Source organism: Cottoperca gobio, chromosome 10, assembly GCF_900634415.1.
Source record: "Cottoperca gobio chromosome 10, fCotGob3.1, whole genome shotgun sequence".
In the NCBI taxonomy this organism is placed as follows: domain Eukaryota; kingdom Metazoa; phylum Chordata; class Actinopteri; order Perciformes; family Bovichtidae; genus Cottoperca; species Cottoperca gobio.
In genome coordinates this window covers 9,413,458-9,435,575 of record NC_041364.1, presented here as the reverse complement: position 1 = coordinate 9,435,575, position 22,118 = coordinate 9,413,458, and the positions used below count along the sequence as shown (strand labels likewise).

Genomic DNA, 22,118 nt, shown 5'->3' with positions numbered 1-22,118 from the left:
ATCAGCTGACTGTATATAAGTAATACTATTCATTCATTCAAATTGATTTCTTATGCAAAGGCAGAGTGCACGAAATCTGACACCCATTGTTTTTACAAACAACAGCAACAGAGGAAACCAGAAAACAAAGACCGGGGTGCATACAATATGGTTAAAAAAAACTGAATTATTAGATAAAGAAACAAGGAACCATTTGTTCTGGTGCAGCTTTTTTAATGTATACCAAAAGTCGCTTGTTTTTATATAAAAATGATGTTGGTGTCTGAAAGAAAAAATATATATATTCATGTAGTTGAGGATTTAATACAGAGTAGAAAACACTTGTAGTGTTTTTTGCTCAGGTTATAGTAGATACATTTCCTGCAGTTGTGAAACCATGAAAAAATGATTTGTAACAAATCGGAACGCCAACAACAGAAAATGCATATTGACATAAAGTGCCAAGAGGAAATCCAGTGCAGACCCACAGTGCACATTGCAATGTTACAATCCGAGAAAAGCTTTATATTTTCATTAGCAACAGAAGAATAATCAAAACCCAGTTAACCAGTTAGGCTTATACAGAAACAAACTAATTAAACAGCCGCCCAGTGGCACAGTGCCTATATTTGGTTAATAACATCTTATAACTTCTAAAAAAAACAACATTCTTATTTTCATGGCTGGCTTTAGTCACACTAACTAGCTTCCTTTCTGATTTAGGTCCAAACCATTTTGGCGGTGCAGACAAGTATGTATTTCAATTCCTGGGGCGGTCTCCTGCTGAGGTCGGGGATCTACCTAGTGGCTAAGAAGGGAGATAGTTCTTTCTCGTTCCAGGCTGAAGTAATCTCTCTTTTCTTTTCTTTTCCTGTGTAGAGTCATAGAGAAAACAAATGAAACACATCCATTTCAGTATTATAGTACTATTTATAAAGGGTTTATAAAATGTAGTTATTTGTTTTGTATATGGTTATTAAATCATTTTCAAATCATTTAAAGATCAGTTGTAAACTATGAATAAGAACAGTATTTAGGTAACCAGGTTGTGAGAACATTCTTTAGCTGGTACTTTCTATTAGTTAATGATGATGTTATAATGTTAATAATAAGTGGTTCCAAGTTTAAAAAAAAAGAAAAAATGTACAACCTGCCAATCCAAAATGTGTTATTGATAGCCTAACTGATCAATAAAGCTTTAGTAAATATTTTATTAACAGTTATAAATATAAAACCCTTGTCCATTACCTTGCAGTATAACATTCTCTAAAATGTTATTTTGTAAATAAAGAGCACAGGCTCACATTTTTTTTATTACCAGCAATCCTGTAATCATTGTAGTTACATTATACAGTTATTAACTTTACACCAAAACCAAATAATAGGTTAAATAGGTAAAAGGTTTTTAGTAACATGGATTTGAGTTTGATTGTATTTGAAGATACTCAAATGTTAATAATGTAAATACTGTCAGCTAGTCTTTTTTAGTATCATTATTATCAACATGTGTAAGCTAGAGCTGAATCAATAAGTTGGTTAATAGGTTATGTCCATCACCAGAGAATAATCAAATATTAATAATAATCCATAAATCACGTAAGTCAGTTTTTAAACAAAAAGGCGAAAACATTCCCTTGTTCCAGATTTTCAGTTTTGTGTGGTTTCTGACTGCAAATTTGAAGATATTTGAAGAAATATTGAGTTATGGATTAATTGTGATGATAATCAGTAGATTGAACAATCATTAGTTACAGCCTTAATGTTCAGATATTCAAATCTAAATGTATAGTACCTTTTCTGTGACTGAAACAGTGTGTTTTCCTGACAGAAACAGTGAGATAGATGAGTCAATCTATTCACTTTCATAAACATTTTCATACAACAGACCCACAAAATGTGAATGACATCTGCTCTGCTCACCGATAGAAGATGTAGAGTCCAGTCATTATCATAATAGATACAATGTCCACTGTAATCCATATTATTGTGTATTTACGAGGCGCCTGAAACACACAAACATGCCCTTAGTGTCAAGGCACGTTACACATTTTATTCGTACAAACCCGTCGGCTCCAAAACAAGATCTTCAACTGATGGTGTTTAACGCTGGATAGTGAAATGAACCGAAAGGGAAGTAAAACATGTGCTACTGTACGTGCAGCTGTATGTATTAGGCCTACTCACCATGACCCAGTCAGGCTCCTCCAGGTCTTTTAGGAGGTGGCAGGAGTTGGTGGTTACAGAGCTGGCCCCCGCACACCACAGCAGAGAGAACAGCCAACGCTCATTTACCACCCACAGGTTCACCGAAATGTTGCTGCTCCGAAACTCCCTGTCAAATACAAACAAAGTGTTTGAAATGTAGAACTTCATATAGCGGACGATGTAGGTGAATGAAGAGAGCAGTATTTTGGAAGACAGGAATCTATGGAAAGCAGGACAGTATATTACAATATATATAAAGATTACATATGTTATGTTTATGTTCTAACCTGTGCTGCCTAGTGATTCTTTTATGTAAAGCTGTTGTCATAAAGCTAGGACAACAGTCCATGTACATTGAGTTAATTGCAGCACTTTTTATTCTTTAGTATTTTTAAAGGTTTGTTTCCTCTGCCAGGAACAACACTCCTGGGTTGGGACATCATTTGAATCCCATTCCCTGGAGGGGAATCTTGCCTCTATATTCAGCGCCAGCACTGTGTCTCAGCAGGCTACACACACACACACACACACACACTTTTAATTAACACAATACTGTGCATGCCTCCTGGTACTACCACATACATAATATAGGTGCATTTTGTTTCATATTTATTTCTTTACCTGATTTCTTTCGTACGTAAATTGCTATATTTCACATTTAGGTGGTTCCCCCCTTTGTTGAGCAATTCACTTTTGTTGTTATAGACCTGGATGAAGCCTGGCGCAGTCGTATTTACATATTCTCTTCCTGCTGGAGGAAGCCATAGGATCTTTAAAAAAGAATATACAACAATTTAACAAAATATGCCATATCATTTAATATCTCAAATTCCACCAGAGGCATTAGACTTAGACTTACCAGGCTTTGGTCAATTCCAGAACTCAAGATGGTGTTAACTATGTCCACTGTGTCATTTTCCTGGTTGGGACTATAAAGGTCAAATATCACTGAGATGTTGTGCTGCTTAGCGAGGACGAGCAGCTGATCTAAGGAGGGTATGGTCTGATTCCTGGCTGTTTCCTTCTCCTCTTCTGAGAGCTGGGACACTGAACGGAAAGGATCTGTCTGGAAAGTCAAATAATACGTCCTATAACTGTTGCATGATGACACATCAATCTTTGTGAGTGTGTGGACAATCACGTGTCAAAGCAAGGTCCCACCTTCAGGAACGATTCACCTGCATTCAGACGCTGTAATTCCTCCCAGGTCAGGTTGGCGCTGTGGCTGAAGTCTTCGTCTGGGAATTTATCTTTAACATTTGTTGTTCTCTTCAGGAACCCTTTCTTTTGGTCATGCATCAAGAAGGGAATTCTTTCTTTACTGGGTTAGAAAAACAGTGAAAAAAAGAAGAAAAAATAAACATCTGTTCAAAACAATCTTTAGTAATTCATGACCCTTATTGACCTTTGTGGACAAGACATTTCTGGGCAACTAAAACATTGCAATTAACTTTCATGAATAGAAAACAAGGGTGAAGTTGTAAGACGAGAACATGGACAACGCCATATAACCTGTCAATAACAAGGTAAACACATGGGCTTCACTTTTCAGACCCAGAGGTTGTGAGAAAGGAAAGCTTGATAAGTATAGCAACATTAATTAATGGGGCTAAACAAACGTTAAGTTGTGTTATGGATCTGTAGAAAGCTCTGTTATCACTAAAATGCACCGTACCTGAGCTGTACGTCTGTCTCAAAGGCTATCACACCGCACGTGATGCTCCTTTCGAACGACATCATGGTGTTCTCTGGGGCCAGCTGGACACAGACAGACAGATGGGTGAGACACACTCATGTGCTGATGTCAAAAACAGGAGCCAGGAGCACAGAAAACTAACATGGATAGAGCAGCACAGTATAAAGGTTTGGGGTGACTTAAAAATGAAAGAAATAGCAATAGATTAGCATATCTGTCCATGAAATGTGAAGCTACAGCAGGGAGACGGCTAGCTTAGCTTAGCATAAAGAGTGAAAGCAGGGGAAAGCAGCTAGTCTGGTTCTGTATAAAGGTTAAAAGTACCAGCACCGCTAATATCTTACTAATAAACATGTTATATTGTTTAATCTGTTCAAAAACAGAAGTGTAAAAATGGCAAATTGTAATTGTGTGGGGGTTGTGTAATGGAAGTGATTCTTGTCTGGGAGCGGGGACTTCCTGTCAAAGTACGATTGATATTTTAATTGTAAGCAAGAAAGTGAATATTTCTCAAAATGTCAAACTATACCTTTTAAATGATCATTAAACTCCCCTCCTCTGACTGCATACAGTACAAGCCTTCATCACAGCTGCCATCTCAAAGGCTAAACATATTTGACAGTGTATGGAGAGATTTAGAAGACCAAAGGCCAGGTCAAACAGGGTGAATAACTATTTTATTTCTCAGGTCATCAAATGGTGAATTGAAGTATTCATGTTTTATGTATTTTATTGTGTTGTATGTACCTAAGTCTGTGTGTGTTCTATGTTTTACCTGGCAGACACATTTCCCCTCAAGAACAATACATTTAAAGTTGAAAAAGAAGTTGAAAAGAATTGCAACACAATGCGAGGTGGACCATGTGTACCTTCAGGGTGTTGTCAAGTAAAACAGGATGCTCACCATAGGTGCGCCGCGGTGACCAATAAGCTTTGGTTTTTCAGGTAAGTCGGTCCACTCTATGAGACAAGGAGACTCGATGATCAGGGGACACAGGAAGATGGCTGCTGACAGCACTACAAATACCACAGCAATCAGGAACTTGGACCCTGGTGAGAACAAAAGTAAAACAATAAGATATTCATTTTTAGCTCTTTAGACTGAGTCTGAACAAAAGTCCCTTTGGAGTTGTGAGTAAATAACGAGCATTGTTTGTACTGTGGGAGTATCCTGAATATCATCAGTGCTTTTCAAGTCTTTGCAGGTATTGACACATGAATATTTAGAACTTAGTAAAGCGACAGCCATTTGTTAAAATACAAATGTGTTTCATTTGCTGAGTTTCATGAAAATGAGGTGGTTAAGATTTGGGGACACAAACTTGAGTGTGCTATAATTTAGGGTTGTGATATCATTTCAATTTCAAATGTTATCAATATGTTTATCTGGGCCCTTTTTTCTTGACTTAATATATTCACTGTTTCCTTCAACCTATAGTACTATCTCAAAAGTGACTCTTTCAATGTATGTATGTACAGTGATGATATGTGTGTCTCTACGCAGTGCCATTGTGTGCTTTTAAATGACGTCTGAGACATACATTTTCCTTTGGCCGTGTGAAAGCCCTGGAAGACGAACAAACTCAGCAGCGTCAACGCCCCAACAGCACCAAACTGCAAGAAAGGAGCTGTGGCCTGCCGAGAGGCCGACATGAACATCAAAAACACATGTTGTACACAGAGAACCAAGAAAAAAAAACAACCACAGACATTAAATCATTCCCTCACACACTTCAGTCCTTGACATGAGAGCGTCACTGTACCTGGAGTGAAACAGGAACAGTTAACCATTCTTGTGGCCACTTGAGACTGATTCCTGTGACTCCAAACGTGATGAATATCACACCAAAAAATAGAAAGATCTGAAAATAGAAATGACATTAAACAATCTGAACAACCTCAATAGATAATGCATATTTGGAAAAGAGAGTTATGTGTTTACGATACCTTGTGTAGCCAGTGTAAGTTGAGTGGTTCTCTCAAGGCAACTTGGAAGAGTGCAAAGAGCTGTAATGAATCGTGTTAAATTATGAAACTGCAACTTTCAAGTCATTGTACAATATATAGAATTCTTAATTTGCCCTCTCCCATCATAAGACGGCAGCCACATTGGTTGCATTTTATATTTAAATATATACATTTCAATTACAATCATTATTTAAAAATATTGTATGGTACTTTTTTCCTCTAATTATCAATTTAGACACCTTACACAGCTCTTTTTTCTAAGTCTATGAGAGCCTTTATGTTTAAAGCGCCTCCTGATTTTGAATAATCAAGCTGTAAATATTTAGTCCACATCAACGTTCCACTTGCCCCGTCTTCATACTATAGGATCAGTTGTACATGTCCATAATATCATCTCTATAACTATGTTTTTATTACTTTAATACTTTTCTATAATCTATGAAAGATAGATTATTTTCCCTTATTATTTGATGTTTGTCGTATTGTCTAAATATCTTCTTGTTAAATGTTGTGTCTAACTGTGTGTATATCGTTTTACTGTCCTTGAGGAGCCCCTTGAAAACAAGATGGTACATCTCAAGGGGTTACTCCTAATAAATCATTGCTATGGCTTTTTACTCTATGGTCGAAGAATGAAACAAATATCTTTTTGAACAATATCAAAAATATCTGCTGATATGGGTCAAGGCTTAACAATAGCTATTTTATGTTTCACTCCCGTATTTAACCACCCCCGTGTATTATCACTGCACCATCACCACAACATTTCAACATCACTGTCGTCTCACCAGCAGCAGAACGCAGTAGACGGTTAACACTGCAGAAATGATGACCATCGCCATGAACCAGTTCACCCATCGCTTCAGTACTTCGAAGCCCCTCCTGATAATGGAACAAAAGAGGGCAGCACGGTGTTAGCAGAATAAAGGTCACCGATAAAAGACAGAGAAGAAAAAGGAAAGCAAAGAAAAGAGAGGACTCTGGGCTTTTGTGCTAGATTCAATGTGGGCCATTTGTCTGTATGTTTGTGATCACTCACCAGTTGACATCGTCTCGGTCATTAAACATAACCAGACAGATGTACATCCAGCATAGGGAGAGCAGGGAGACCAGAGTGACAAATGAGAGCCAACAGCATGCACACTAACATGAAAAGAAACGTGAAAAATTATTCATTTTCACACTTCAAAGTTTTTGAGTCACGAGGGTTCAAAGAAATGATAAGATCTTTTCCAAGCTGTGTGTGCGTAGGTGAAAGTGTGTGTGTGTGTTTACATGATTGGTTTCGTGCCCTGCACTGTGTTGTGGCAGTTTACCACAAACAGGCCCTTCAAGGTCTCTCACCTCACCACACTTTCAACTCCACCCTCTCATTCTTGTACAAAAAAAAGGTCGCCACCATCCTCCTCCCCATTTATAATCCTGTTCCAGATAAACAAGCCTGTTAGGGCCTGTGAGTTCACTTATTGTTCATGGCACACACATTTCATCACCATGATTACAACGTTTTTCTTTGCTAAGAACATGTGTATAGCTTAATGTATACAAAGGTATCCACATTCATTTAAAATGCATTCCAAACAGGGGATTCGTACAGCAAAACTGGAATATTTTGCATTTCTGAATTCAGACCGGTGGAATGTTGATCCCTCATTACAGGGATTTGTAAAGGTTATGCCCAGTGCAAGTGCAAGCAAGCTGAAGAAGGAAACAGATTAAGTAATTAAGAACAATAATTTCATAAACATCACACACTACAGTATCGAGCACTGCTGAAGGGAAATTAAAACATCTAAAACGTCCCTCATGATCGTATAAGAAGGTATTTATATTTGAAAACTTAAATAAACACAAATATGGCTAAAAATACTCACTTTTTTCACTTTACTTGAGCGCTTCCTATGGCAGCTATATGCAACTCTGCAACAGCTATTGTCTTGAGGCATCACTTCTCCTCCTCATTCACAGTGCAGATCCTGTTCACTGTGGACACCTGATACATGCAGCCTGAAGAAGGATTGAGGATGCCCAGATAATGTTTTCTCTGGATACTCGTTCACCCTAAACATAGGAAGTGTATAGGAGGGAGAAAAAGACGACTGTGACAGAAAGCAAATGAGGGAGGGGGTATTAAGGCAACCCCTGCTCAATAACCCCTCTCAATAGAGCCTGTGTGCAAAATGGGGTATCGCCACTGGCAGCCACTACAATAGCCAACACCATGGGGTATTGAGAGTAGTGCACAGAATGGCCTGAGAGTGAAGTCACACTATTGGAGGCTTTGCAGCACAAACAGCAACAGTGACAGGCACATCCATGCACAGAGAGGGGGTGGAGGACATAAACTGTGCAAGCAAAGAACACACAGTTTACTTACTGACAAGTGTCACTGTTGGACATAGATAATGAAGTTTAAAGGGTTTATAGGGATGGATTGTGAGGAATTTCCTCGCAGTAGCCTGAAACCAGGGCACAGCAAGATGTTACTGAACATGTTGGGGCATATATTTTTACAGTTATGCCAGGTTTCGTTCCCCTATTGCAGAAGGGACGTGGGAAAGTATACACATTGTTTGTCACAAACCATAGAGGCATGTTGAGCAATAAAGGTTTCCAATGTGAAAGGGCGTGATACAACTGAATGTTTCTTGCTAGACTTGATTTTAGTTTGGGGTTTGTCAGATATTTTTGTCTCACAGTCTAAGCCTTCAGGGTATTAAGCAAGTTAAAGGTTAGGGCATATATAAATCAAGTGGGTCAAGTTAAGATGAGTATAGAATTAAATTGACCTCCTAAAATGAAGTAATTTGTTTCTGAAAAAGAATTAGGAGATCATCATCTAATGCAACACATGTTTGGACAGGTCCATAGGTGAGACATGAAACATAAAACACCTTGTTTCATAGCGCAGACATTTACAAGGAAGTTTTGAACCTGAGCTGAATATTTAGAGGAGAGAGTAAGCACACTGTGACTCGGTGACAAGATGGCAACAGAAAGTGAAATAGACATGTCCCACTTAGAACAATAAAGATACTTCCTCACAGTTGAGTGCCTTTCAACAGTATCCTTTTCATATCACTGTCAATCACACTAGCTGGATGACATTTGTTTAATGATATGTTAATTGTCACTCTGATTTTCCAACTTAAGCGCACATGAATACACCTCAAAGTATAAGGATATAACTGAATAGTAGGGATAACTCTAAGACAAATAAAGGCACCGCGTACGGTTGCACCTGCATTGTTCAGCAGATTAACAGATAACACAGAGACACACCTTGCCCAATCTACTCTGCCACTTTACACTGGTTAGCAATGTAAAGCTGTAATAAGGCACAAAAATGTAGCGTGTGTGCATCATTGCAATACAAACTGATGAAAGATAAAATATCTAATCAAATGTTCTTACAAGATTTATGTTTATAAACCACAGGAGAGAACAAACCCATCATACTGCACGCTTACTCTCCCTGATGCACATACCATCCTGCAGTTCAAGAAGCTCAATTTCCTCTTGGAACGAGAATTGTGACTTTCCCTATTAACAGGAATAGTTTCTCCAGTTTTAGTTTCAACTTTACAATTCAACTCCTCTCTTCGGTTTTTAATCTATTACACACGAAAAACCATAAGAACTGACCGGGTCAACTGTCACTGACAGTGAATTGAAATGACAGTAACTGATAGTAGTAACTAAAATCATCTCAGCTATCTACATCCTTTAACATACCCACATTGTGTGTATTATGTGCTTTTAACCGGCTCAGAGTTGTATCATTTCATATAGTCTTCACACATCGTTCCACACATAGCTTTTTCTTTCTTTTTAGTTGGGTGTTCTTCTTCTTCTTTGTCTTCCTTGCGATTTCCCTTTGCTGTGTTTATTAAGTCCAAATGCAGCAAAGAGTGCATGCAGAGTTGCGATCTTTAGCAATTGAATAAAAAAGTAGATTAAGTATAACTTAAGTATATTATATTATAAACATGCATCAATTATGATGTGAAGAGATTGAAACCATTCATCCATCTGACCAGAAAGAAACAAGAACATTTAGCTTCAACCTGTCAGCTTTAATCCAAATTGTCCAAGCGGAAAATATAACAATGTTTTTTTCTCCATTAATCTTTTAATCCTTTGCTTCAAGGGCACAAATCCCGAAGAATGAAGAGAATTTAAGAAATGTTCATTTATCTATGTATCTATACATCTATGTATCTATACATCTATGTATCTATACATCTATGCATCTATACATCTATGTATCTATACATCTATGTATCTATGTATCTATGTATCTTTGTATCTATGTATCTATGTATGTATGTATCTATCTATCTATCTATATATCTATCTATGTATCTATGTATCTATCTATCTATCTATATATCTATCTATGTATCTATGTATCTATCTATCTATCTATCTATATATCTATCTATGTATCTATGTATCTATCTATCTATCTATATATCTATCTATGTATCTATGTATCTATATATCTATCTATCCGTCTGCAGAATCTAACAAACCAAAAGAGACTCACCGTATATATCACACTGTGTTGTTAAATTCCTCTGTACTCACTCCGTGGGAAAACCGCTCTGACTGCTCTCCACTTTACTTCGCCTGCATCCTTTCCACTTTGTGAGTCTGTGTACTGAATGTGAATGGTCCCACATGAATGGGTGCAGGGATAAAAGGGGGTAGCTCTACTAGAGAGGGAGGATCCAAACAGTTGAAATCAGGTAGGCACTACAACATACAGTTTATTCTAGAACAAGAAAATACTTTTGTCTCTCAGGACGAAAGTAAGTGACGAAAGACACTTTTAACAAAGCCCATAAAAATGACCAAAATGTATTAATCCTAAATTTGGCTAAAATGACCCACTTCTTATCGAATATCCAATAAGCCTTGTTGTAAATAGCCCCACATACTAGATTCTGATTTAATTGTTTTAATAATACAAAATATAATCAAAAAATACATTATTATGTATTGTTATATTGAAATTAGCTCTATGTTTAACAGATGCAACATTAACGTGATGGACAGTATAATATAAATTATTCTGAACAGTTCCATTTTGCATAATTAGCACCTTTACTTGTATTATAGTTTTCTTTAGGAACTGCTACTTTTGTTTGTTTAGTAGAAAATCTGTGTATTTATTTGATCACATAAAATTATAGTAGCACTTTATAGTGGTTTTAGAGAATTAATGTTATCATTTATAGCAAATGCAATATTTACATTATGGCTTTACATAATGTTTTAGATTTGTTTTGTGTTAGGTATGCATCTGTCAGTCAGCAGTGAGTTTCCTTTAATTTACTGCAGTCTAAAAACTTGCAGAGACATGCTCCTCATACTAGGATACTAGAGTTTAAATTTAACTGTCATAAAACCTTTCTTTAGTATTTCCATTTGCTGCTACTTTTTACTTCTACTCCACAATATTTCAGAGGGAAATATTGTGCTTTCTGGAATACAGAATTAACCATTATTAATGAATTACACTTTAATTATTTTGCAGATTCATGATATAAATTATAATCAACACATTCATTATATTCTATTATTATAAATTCAGATTAGATCTGACTTAATTGCCAGTTATTACCCCCTTAGTTATGTATAAAGTCATTAAAATGACCCTTCATGACCGGCTACAACCTTAAAGTGATGTAAAAATGTATGCATAAATAATTATAATCTAATATTATGTATTCCAGTATGTGGTATTCTCAATGAGTACTTTTTGTACTTTAAGTATATTTTAGTGCTACTTTTACTTCCACCCCTGATCTGTCACGACAGTGTAATTGTTGGACTGCATGTTGACGTGACTCCTCCGCGCCAGCAGGTGGCGGTAGTGCGCAGCGTCCTTCAAGAGAAAGGTGCTTGTTGCTAGCCTTCAGACTGGCAGGTGAGATAATTTGTTATTTTATGGCTGTCATTTTGCGTTTTTCATCCAGAAGTTACGCACTATATTCATCGTTATAGTTCAAACGATGATAACGGTGAATGTTAGTTCAACATTATGTGTGACGATGAGAGCAAAGCAGGCTCGTTTCACAGTTAGCTCATAAGCTAACTGTGGCTATCTCGTCTGTGAGAAATGATCCACTGTTGTCTAAAGATCATTATATTACCATTCTCTGATCCAAATGAACATTAGTATATTCACATTCATTTAGGATTTGTATTATGTCAGCAGTTGTACTGTTTGGAAACTGCTTTTTTTTAGTAGCACTTCGTAACTAGTCGTGTGTTTTGGTCTCTTTGCTCGTTTTTATGCTGTTAACATAATTTGTAATACAGTATTTGTTGACACACACTTTATTAAACTGGTATCCACTTCATCTTTTTTCTTAAGACAGATGTCACAGAAAGACCAGAGAGAGCAACGTTGGTCAAACTATGGCTGTGAAAAGACAAATGTTAACTCCGCCCACGCGAGTAAAACATGTTTTCACAGCTGGTAGAAATGATTTGCATCATTTTGAATCTGTAATGCACCTGTGTGAAACTCCTTTGCACAACTCTTCAATCGGTAATCATTCCTCATCCATCTATAAAAGATGCCATCTCTTTCGGTTGTTGGTGCAATACCAAAGCTGTGCAAATTAGTCTAAAGAAGAAGAATAAAGAAGACTTTATTAGAAAATGTCTTTTATTGCAGTATTTCAAGGTGTGTGGCAGGTTGTGTTTTCTCTAGTAAAACCACATACTAGTCACATACTATGTAATGTATCAACAACTGGCATCACACAAGGTTTAATCGGTTCATATAATAATAGCTGTGTATTGATTGATTGAAAGATATATTCATTTTGTTGGAAATATTTGCTTTTGCTGTATGTTAGATCTATTTGCTCTAATGTGTTATATTGGCCACCGACTTTCAGTTTAGGCCTGTGCGTACGCTATTTTAAAAGTGTAACTTCTGAATGGACCGATGTGTTCAAGAAACAAGAACAACCGTAATATAGAGCCATTGCCTGTTTGTTTGTTTTATATGTCAAGCAGTACACTTAATCTTAAAGAACAGCTTTTCATAACGGTGCACTTTTCTTTCTTTATAGGTGCTTTCATAAAGAATGGATCAGAAAATACCTTACGATGATTACCAGCTCCCAGTGGTATTCCTGCCTTCTTATGAGAACCCACCCGCATGGATCGCCCCGCAGGAGGTATGCCACATATTAAAAGAACCAGACTTTCTGCTTAAATCCATTGTAAAGCTTTGACAGGGAAGAAGTGAACTCAAGGTCTACAGAGGTTTACTAGCTTTTTCTGAAGATATCAACTGCATCTTCAGGTCTTTGTCAGGGGATGAAGTGTTCCCAGTTTCATGGAGATTGCACAGGTGTCATCACAGGACCTAAATATGAAACTTTATAACATGTGTTTGTATCTGTGGGGGGGGGAGAGATCATCAGCCTCTGGTGTTGGATGTGAACGGCCCATGTGTCTTTGTCTCTGGACTTTGACCAGGAGTCAGTGGACGGCCAAAGAAAGATCGACGAGGCGTTCACATCCAACACCAAAGGTGAAAATGTGATAGCTCTGAAAAAAGCAAATAAGTGGACCGGGTTTCCCAGTGCTGTAGCCTAGTTGTTGATATGGATGGTTTTTGGTTGTAGTCGGTCGCTGCTGTATCGCTGATGCATTCGGGTTGCTCACTGGTTCGGTTGAGTAGCTTGTTCGGGTCGCTCTCTGGCTCTTTCGGGTCGCTCACTGGTGTGAACTGTTTGCTGTCTCTACCTGTGTCCTATCACCTGCGCCCCCTTATACACTGACAGCCCAGTGCATTTAATCACCGCCACCAAGTGTCCAAAATAATATTGCAGGGCTTAAACCAAATAATAATAAATGCCAACAATAATGCAAAACGGCTTCTACAGGACCTTTCTGCTGATTCAACCAGTTACAAAGATGCAAAACGTGTGAAGCTCATGATGTTCCTTATCCTCTGGTATGTGATGTCCTGTCGCAACATTTTACGCAGGTTGTTAACTCTTATTAGAGTCAAGCTCACGGGGTTATCATGGATATCATGCCACCATTCTGGTCATACATTGTCAGCTTTTCTTTGTACATTTTTAGCGGATTAATCACCCCGACTACAACAATGAGCTCACCCAGTTCCTGCCTCGTACCATTGTACTGAAGAAACCTCCAGGAGCACAGCTGGGCTTCAACATCCGTGGTGGCAAGGCTTCACAGTTGGGGATCTTCATATCCAAGGTGTGTGTGTGTGTGTGTGTGTGTGTGTGTGTTTACTGGCACTTGTTGTGCCGCTGACTTACTTTGTATTCTGTAGCACCTTGAGTTTGCTTTTAGCTATGAAAGGCAAACTTCTGTATTTGTGTTGGCAGGTGGTGCCAGACTCAGATGCCCACAGAGCAGGGCTGCAAGAGGGAGACCAGGTTCTTTCTGTGAATGAGGTTGATTTCCAAGACATTGAGCACTCGAGGGTGAGTCGGAGCACTACTTTCAAGCTTAGAGCCACATATTATTATTCAGTATCTACTACATCTTAACTGTAGTCGGTATATGTTCAAAGACCGAATGTGCCACTTACATATTTTAATTCCCATTGATGTGTAAATATTAAAATGCCTCAATAAGTTGGGCCCAGTGTTGCATTGCTCTCAATATTTGGCCCCAACTGTTTTTATAGCTGCTAGCCTTTTTATTATATTGCAGTAAGTTTATTTGTTCTTCCTCTTAAGGCTGTGGAGATTCTGAAGACTGCGCGAGAGATTCTGATGAGGGTTCGCTTCTTTCCTTACAGTAAGTCTGACGCCACAAAAAGTCGTGTAAATGGAGTCCGCACTGCACATTTGTTCTATAACTTTTCTGGAAATGCCCATTCATGTCGTGGTTTTGTCATTTTGAAGTTATGTTTAAAGGAGATATTCGCACATCATCTCAGATGCAGGTGCTTTGGAAAGTATCACTTGAGTCTTGAGAAGAGAAGTTCCCGCACACTGCTCTTCATCGTTTTCCCGTCTTCTATCCAATGTCTGTGAACGCAATTTGATCTTAGTACTTCAGTATTGAGAGATTTGATTGACTTAGTTTGTCTTTAATGGCCCAATTAGTATTTTGTGACCATAAATAAGATGAATTAATGTACAGTAATTGATTACTTATACATGTAATATAAACATTGTTGATGCGAACACGCCTTTTTACAGCGTCAGAAAACACAAGTAGTTAAAACAGTTGTCTAATGTTAATATTAAGATAAGAACTTAACTCCCTCTGAGCCGATTTTAAATTTGAAACATGGATTGCTTGTATCACCCCGGTAATATAACAAATACTACAGTATGTTACATGCCTTAAGATGAAGGCAGTACGAGCGTTCATGTGTGAGAAAAGCTTTCATAGAGGATGTATTTCTTTCTGAGGGACTGAAGCTCAACAACTTGACGCTTGTCAGCAGGTGCCTGCAGACTGCAGCTAAGATAACGAGCTGGCTGATCTCACTGCCTGTCTTAGAATCCTATAGTGACAGACCTTTCAGTGTTGTAACCGTGTTCTCTGTGTGTTATTCTATCAGACTACCAAAGGCAGAAGGAGAGGACTGTACATTAGGTGGCAGCAAAGAGACATCCGCGTCACTGCTCGTCATCACCCTCCTCCTACAAACTCTGGCCTCCATTCTGTTGTCTCAGCTTCAAGATGACTGATGTATGACTAACAGCCTCATTCAAAGTCCTCCATGTAAGGACAATATATACTCTGTTTCTCTCTCAGCCAGATATCTGAGCACTCCCTAATCTGCTGTGATGCACGATGATTCCTACTCCCTTCAGGATGTATCCACAGGAAGTTATAGTACAAGCAGAAGCTTAACACACATTTCACACTATAAACGATGGAACTGAGACATATTTTTCTAGTCAAGCTTAACATTTATAAACCATGTATTCGCTTTTCCTCAAGTCCTATAATTAGAAGTTTCTACTGTAGTCTTAAGACATGTATTTGAGTACAGAGTAGCACTTGGTAACACTGATATAAAGACGCATACAGACGCACTTGGTTGCTAGTTTATTAGGAACACCTAGCTGAAGCTAATGCAGTCCAATAATTCAACCATCATGAAAGGAATAATGTTCATTTAATCATTTAAACTCAAGAACCACTTACTAGCTTTTCCTGGAGCTTTCAACGGCATATCCTGGTTCTAATGTCTTCTTACTTGCAACCGAGTGCACGTACATGTAACAAATGTACATCTGACGTCACAGAGACGTATTGTAAGAGCAAATGATGGTGCAAGACTTCTGGTAAATATCACTGATCTAAATATCACTGTGAATATACTGTACATCCAGTTTTTAAATATTTAACGTGTTATGAAATATTAAGTTGTGTAAATATATTTCAGCTGACTGCTATTGTGAACCAAACATTACTTAAATACTGTCTTTGTTTGTTTCTTTGACATTTCACACTTGGGTTTTAGACAACCTGCTTCTGGGCTGAATGATAATTAATTAATGTATGAAATGTATATTTGAGGTGCCATACTGTTGACAAGTATAACTTCTAACATGCAGTGACAGTGCATGATAACAGCACATTGCATGTTGGTATAATGGTAAAGCCTGTGATTGGGTGTTTATCTGTGTGCAGTTATCAGGATCTGAGGAATACTACTTTTATCATTTTGGCCTCTGCGTTTCAAGACGTACTCGTCAGCAGATTCAAGATTTCGACGTGAACTAAAACTTGCACACATTCAAACATTTCTAGAAAACAGTGGAATACCTCCGGATGTTACTGCCGTATGCTCGGATACATTAAGTTTAAATACCTGCCTGTTGCATCAACACTTCTTTTTCTACACTAATATTTTTCATTAAAAAAAAAAAAAAGGAATCACTTTATTTTCCATCTGATCTTAAATTGTTTCTCAGCACGACTTGGACATGGTAAAAGAAATAAAGTTTTGAACCCTTGTAACCTCCGTGCACCTCGTCTTTTTACTTGAAAAACCTGAACCAGGTGGAAATGAACCGGTTTGCTCTGGTTCAAGTAGCCAAACTTGTTCCACTTTGGTTGGTTTCACTTGACTTGACTGTCCTCGAGAGGAATTCATTTTACCAAAAGGACATGAAACATGTGAGATATTTTTCTTTTAAATAGTCAAAACCATGAAACACTCATATCTTCAAGAAAACCGAAACGAGTTCAGCCTGCAGGGCTTTATTCCAGGGGGAGGGGGGGGTTCTCTAAATCATGATTACTTCTGAACTTACAACAAAAAAAACAATAAATAAAGCAAAATATATTCTTTATGGTCAGTCCAATCCTTCAAGTAAAGTCATATTCAACTGACAAAATGAATTGCCATTCACATGTTAATACAACATAACCAGACCTTCATTCTCAGAACAACTGATCCCCTCGAGTGCCAATGCAAGTCTCAGGTCTGTATAACTTAGATTAAGAATTACATTGCATTACAATGAACCTTCAAACCGTCTTCCTGTATTACACAATGATAGAAACACAGCATAGATGCTCATCGTGACTAAATAAAATATTAATTAATTAAAATGGTTGCCATTAAAAACAAACACAATTTTCACATTTAAAAACAAACATAAATCAGTAGCTTCTGTAGTGACAGTGAAGTCTTCTTTTTCTTCTTCTTCTTCTTCCATTAAGCCAAACAGATTAAAAAAGGTTGACCATATTAGGTTTCATGCTAAACTATTGACATGTGATTTAACAAAGAAAGTCAATAATTTCCCTTCACTCCACTTTCACCACTTACAGTAACTCATCTTTTCCATTCACTGTCACTTGTAAAAAGGCAAAGTGGATAACTACCCTTTATTTCTTCATTTAAAATTGGTTCATGCGTTTTTTACATAGCTACAACTTAAAAAAAAAAAAGGCCGGACAGAGGACCCATCGTGAATGTAGTGATGTAACTGACACGTTCAAACCCTGACACCTCTAAGCCATTACAATGTAAAAAATGTTTTTAAAAGCCCTGCGGCAAATACTGGAGAGATGTTTAGCTTAGTTCAACATGGACTGAGGTGACTGGCTACTTGATCTGTGCTCCTTTCCGTCTGGTAAGACAGCTGTAAACACTTCATGCTCATCCCAAAAAGGCACACGGATTTGGAAAACCAGATAAATATTTATGAGCATTAGGGTAACATCACAGAGAGTCGGAGGTCTCAAGTCTTATTACATTTGTTAGTATATACACACACACAGCCTGTCCTCCAATATCACTTCATCTACCCTTCCTCACATCACCTTGATAAGATTTAACTGCTGTCCTCGCTGTCCTGAGCGGCCATCTTGGAACTCTCGTCCACGTTTTCTAGCGAGTCTGCTCTCTGCATCGACAGTTCCTTGGGGTCCATCGTGGGCAGGGTGCTCTGGTCCGGGTGCAACCAGGGCTTCCGTTTGGGAGAGTTCTGCAGTTTCCACTCTGGGTAGTTCTGTCCCGCCTTGTGTACACACTTCATCACCTGGAAGGGAGGGGGCCAAGAGAGGAGACTATTATCAGAGGGCTGCAGTCCTGGAATCAGGTTCATACCACACCTTCATTCTCAGTCAACAGAGCTGAAGATAAAGCTGGGCACAAAATACTGAGTAACAGATTATGTGGCAAGCAGATACACAAGATATTGACAGCAGACAAAGTCTACATCAAAGGTTATATGCCATATTTTGATCAGTTTTAAAAGAAAATGTGCTTAATATCATATGGATTTGAAGACCACACCCGGGCCTCAAGGAACTGGTGGTGGACCGTTTTTCGGACACTTTATAGACAACACGGCACACTCACACTAAACACTAGCGACGCCCCACAAGTCTCAACTGCTACTTTACCAAAACAGGCTCCAAACTGCTCAAATAAATGAGATGTGTTGTTGTTCATTGCTATTCCTTTAAGAGGCCCACAGCCTGCATCGGCTTTTGAATTACTAAACAGACTTGTATTTACGTTTTTGTCCTTTTGATCTTTTACCCTCTCAGGGTTAAAAGTTATGCCTTATAAAAGGTTTAGTCTATATAACACACGCACACACGCACACACGCACACGTTGATAAACTTTAGTCTAAATAGTTTCAAACTGCAGAGGATATGAAACCTGGGGAACAAGTTCTGCCGAGAGAGAGCAACAGCCCAGATAATCCTTTGTCAGCAACCTTACCAGAACAGGCACTCAAAATGGGTTTCTATGGTTACCATTGTCCGTTAAGACAGATGAAACCCTCTCTCCTTTATACACACACACACCTATTATGAGATATATATTTTTTTTTTTTTTAAATCACCTCGTGGACACACGCCCAAGCACGCCTAATGTACAGATGTGTTTTTAACCTCATCCCCTACAGTGCTGCCGTTGACGAGAAGAAAACAAAAACTTTGACCGAAAAGAGTTTGTGACAAGTTGAGTTACTTACCCGAGGAGCGAGAACTTGAGAAGCCTGGTTTCCCACCCACTTTGGAAGAGAACCTTTGGGGTCAGCTTGTGAAAGGTATATAAAAGTGCAGCTGTTTGGTCCTATGGGCTTGATCAAATATCCAGTGAGGATGGACATGGCTCTCACAATGTCGCTGCGAGGAGGGTATTTCTGGAATTACATTTGAAAAGTTTGCAGAATAATTAGAAAAAAACCAGTTTTAACTACAAACGCCTCTTTAAAAGACGTTGGACATGTGACTCTTTCACCTCGGTTAAGGGGTGTGTGCAGAGAAAGAAAATCAATGCACACAAAACATTACGTCAAATGGCACATTTAAAAAGACAGTGGGAGTGTGTGGAGGAGGTGGCGTACCGGGTGTTTGACTGAGAAGTTAACAATGATGTACTCGTCCTCCGTCACCTGCCACGAACGCAGGCTCACCACATCTCTGTTCTTTATGGGCTTCGGACAAATCCCTGCAGAAACAAAAGACGATAAGAATACAAATCTGGTTATAATGCGTTCCTTCATTAAACTACTTCACTGTACACAACGTAGGACTCAAGTGCACCCTTGTTACGACAATAAATACACCGGTGGAACAAGAGGGTGCTCACTCTTCATCATCCCCGAGGGCTTCAGCGGGTTACAAATGTGTAAGATTCTAATACATTAGAAATGGAAGTTAAAGGCTACGATGCACTAAAAGAAAAATCTGGTTTGAGTATGTAAATGTTGGACAGAAGGTCTTGCTGATGGGAAAATAATGTCTATAATAATCTATTTATCTATAATAATAATAATAATAATAAATGTCAAACTTGTATAGAACATCAAGAACTTAATACATATCTTTAAATATGAATCCAACTCTGAATATGCACTTTTCCCTTTATGTGTGTGTGTGTGTGTGTGTGTGTGTGTGTGTGTGTGTGTGTGTGTGTGTGCGCGTTTCTTGTGAGCAACAGGTGAATCTGAGTCAGGCCTGCACTGTAGACTAACAGGTTCCTGTTGGATCACTTTTACATAGACAAACACACAGATCACGATGTTATACGATTGACCGGACACGAGTCCTCACATGAGTAGTAGCCCACATCGGCGTTGTCAGAGAGGCGGGCAATGTCATAACTGTCCAACATGGCGGGGTCCCACTGCTTACGGTACTGGCCATCATGAAGGACGTCGTACATGGTGGCAGCCGATACATCTTTGATCGTCATTTTACACTGAAAACACACACACATACAAGTGCAAATAGAGCAATGTTAAGTTGACAGTATGATATCCTAATAGTTATTTCTAAAAAGTTGTTGTTAAAAGTAACTTACCTTGATCTTGTGGACGTGATTTCCTTTTTTTGGTGGAGAAGCATGGACCCACACTTGCATCCCATGCTTATCATACTTGCTTGACCAATTGTCCGTGGACAGACACTGCTTTCTGAAGTCAGAAAACACCGCCTCGTCGGGTAAAACAGACATCTTTGAGAATCTTTTTTTTTTTTTTTTTAAACTAAAAACTTCTTAAAAAATCTTTTCCTCAAAAGAAATGTGCCACGCGCCTGCTCGGTCCTGTTCAGTGTGAGTGCGTTTAACCTAGTCGAAGATATTTAAGGCTTCCTGTGGTTGTTTGCCACTGGCGATACGAATATATGCGAGCTGCTCACCAATCAAGTCGAGCAGGATTTTTTTTGTGTTGAATTCCTGAGTCATACCTTCGAACACCTCTCGCGCGGACGTCACAGCACTTCCGGACTGCAGGTGTGTTACGCAGGTAGCGTAAAGGGGAAGACAAATAAACCCGCTTTAACAGAAAGAAACGAGCAGTAAAGACTATTACAACTTTTAGAATATCCCACAGCGCCTGTAAGGTCAACACTGATACTTGATGTTGTGGCGTTTTATTGTCAGAAAGTGTGAAAGACACAAACAAGGCCACGTATAGTAAGTGGGCTGAACACTGTGGGCTGCTCAGGGGAGTGGGTGGGTGCGAATTGCTCAGTGTTGATGAGTATCATCACGACTATAAATGTTAAACAATAATTAAAAAAAAACATGAGTAAAATAAGTCACGTTTGAATTTATCCTCTTGGGTCTACATTTAATTTTAATATCGTTTCAATATTTGGTTCCAATTCAAACTAAAGTTAAGAAAATAAAGTGTAGTATTGTAATAATTACAAATATCTTCCTAAAACATTTATATTAATACTGCATTTATTCATTTATACTGTAGATTTGAACTAATACTTTTTCCCCTCACTATTCTTGTATTTTAACACACTTTATATAACCCATTATTCAGTATTATTATTTACACTGTTGAAAAAAAAATGTTTCCCCCATATTATTATTTATTTATTGTAGCATAATGCCCATAATTTACATACTTGTTTATAATTTCTCTTATGTTTATATATATTTTAACGTAACTTAATTTCCCCCCAGGAATCAATAAAGTATTTCTAATTCTGAAGTTGAGATGAAGAAAAATAGTCTCACATATTCATATATTAGTGTAGATTTTGAAAATAATTACTTACTTACTAGTATAAACAGGCCGATATGTATGAATATTGGCAATAAGATTTATGAAACCCCAGTCCATACCTTTAGTTTGTATTCACTTTCTTTCATTAGCTTTGAAGCAGAGATGTACACCAAGACAGTAACAGCCCTAAGTGTGTAATGCAGACTCATGTTTATAATACATGGCCACACCTTAGTTGTACCATTTCATGCCTGTGATGTATTGCCCAACGCGTAGTTTCAGTCTACTTTGGCGACAC

General features: G+C 38.1%; 3 protein-coding genes across 6 annotated transcripts; 1 reads left to right on the top strand and 2 right to left on the bottom strand.

Moving 5' to 3' along the window:
* Positions 1-198: 198 nt before the first annotated feature.
* On the bottom strand, positions 199-10,520 carry gdpd2 (glycerophosphodiester phosphodiesterase domain containing 2). Of its 3 annotated transcripts, XM_029442406.1 has the most exons (16): positions 10,398-10,520; positions 7,723-7,909; positions 6,888-6,991; positions 6,637-6,730; positions 5,828-5,887; positions 5,644-5,742; positions 5,422-5,515; positions 4,785-4,930; positions 3,860-3,942; positions 3,346-3,505; positions 3,044-3,250; positions 2,806-2,954; positions 2,164-2,311; positions 1,900-1,982; positions 1,772-1,800; positions 199-850 (listed from the first exon to the last, which is right to left on the bottom strand). In XM_029442406.1, the coding sequence occupies exons 2-16, from the start codon at positions 7,792-7,794 to the stop codon at positions 777-779; spliced, it is 1,602 nt and encodes a 533-aa protein (XP_029298266.1). In that variant the 5' UTR covers positions 7,795-7,909; positions 10,398-10,520; the 3' UTR covers positions 199-776. The 3 variants fall into 3 exon arrangements, with proteins under 3 accessions (XP_029298266.1, XP_029298267.1, XP_029298268.1); XM_029442407.1 differs by lacking the exon at positions 1,772-1,800; XM_029442408.1 differs by lacking the exon at positions 7,723-7,909 and having other exon boundaries at positions 10,398-10,509.
* Positions 10,521-11,659: 1,139 nt separating this feature from the next.
* Positions 11,660-16,805, top strand: pdzd11 (PDZ domain containing 11). Of its 2 annotated transcripts, none has more exons than XM_029441925.1 (6): positions 11,660-11,783; positions 12,943-13,050; positions 13,967-14,107; positions 14,239-14,337; positions 14,596-14,656; positions 15,432-16,805. In XM_029441925.1, exons 2-6 carry the CDS (start codon positions 12,958-12,960, stop codon positions 15,464-15,466), a joined length of 429 nt encoding a protein of 142 aa, XP_029297785.1. In that variant the 5' UTR covers positions 11,660-11,783; positions 12,943-12,957; the 3' UTR covers positions 15,467-16,805. The 2 variants fall into 2 exon arrangements, with proteins under 2 accessions (XP_029297785.1, XP_029297786.1); XM_029441926.1 differs by lacking the exon at positions 11,660-11,783 and adding an exon at positions 12,416-12,548.
* A 241-nt stretch (positions 16,806-17,046) lies between these two features.
* On the bottom strand, positions 17,047-21,033 carry stard14 (START domain containing 14). The gene is made up of 5 exons (XM_029441923.1): positions 20,659-21,033; positions 20,409-20,556; positions 19,700-19,803; positions 19,325-19,495; positions 17,047-18,375 (listed from the first exon to the last, which is right to left on the bottom strand). Exons 1-5 carry the CDS (start codon positions 20,809-20,811, stop codon positions 18,169-18,171), a joined length of 783 nt encoding a protein of 260 aa, XP_029297783.1. The 5' UTR covers positions 20,812-21,033; the 3' UTR covers positions 17,047-18,168.
* Positions 21,034-22,118: the final 1,085 nt, after the last annotated feature.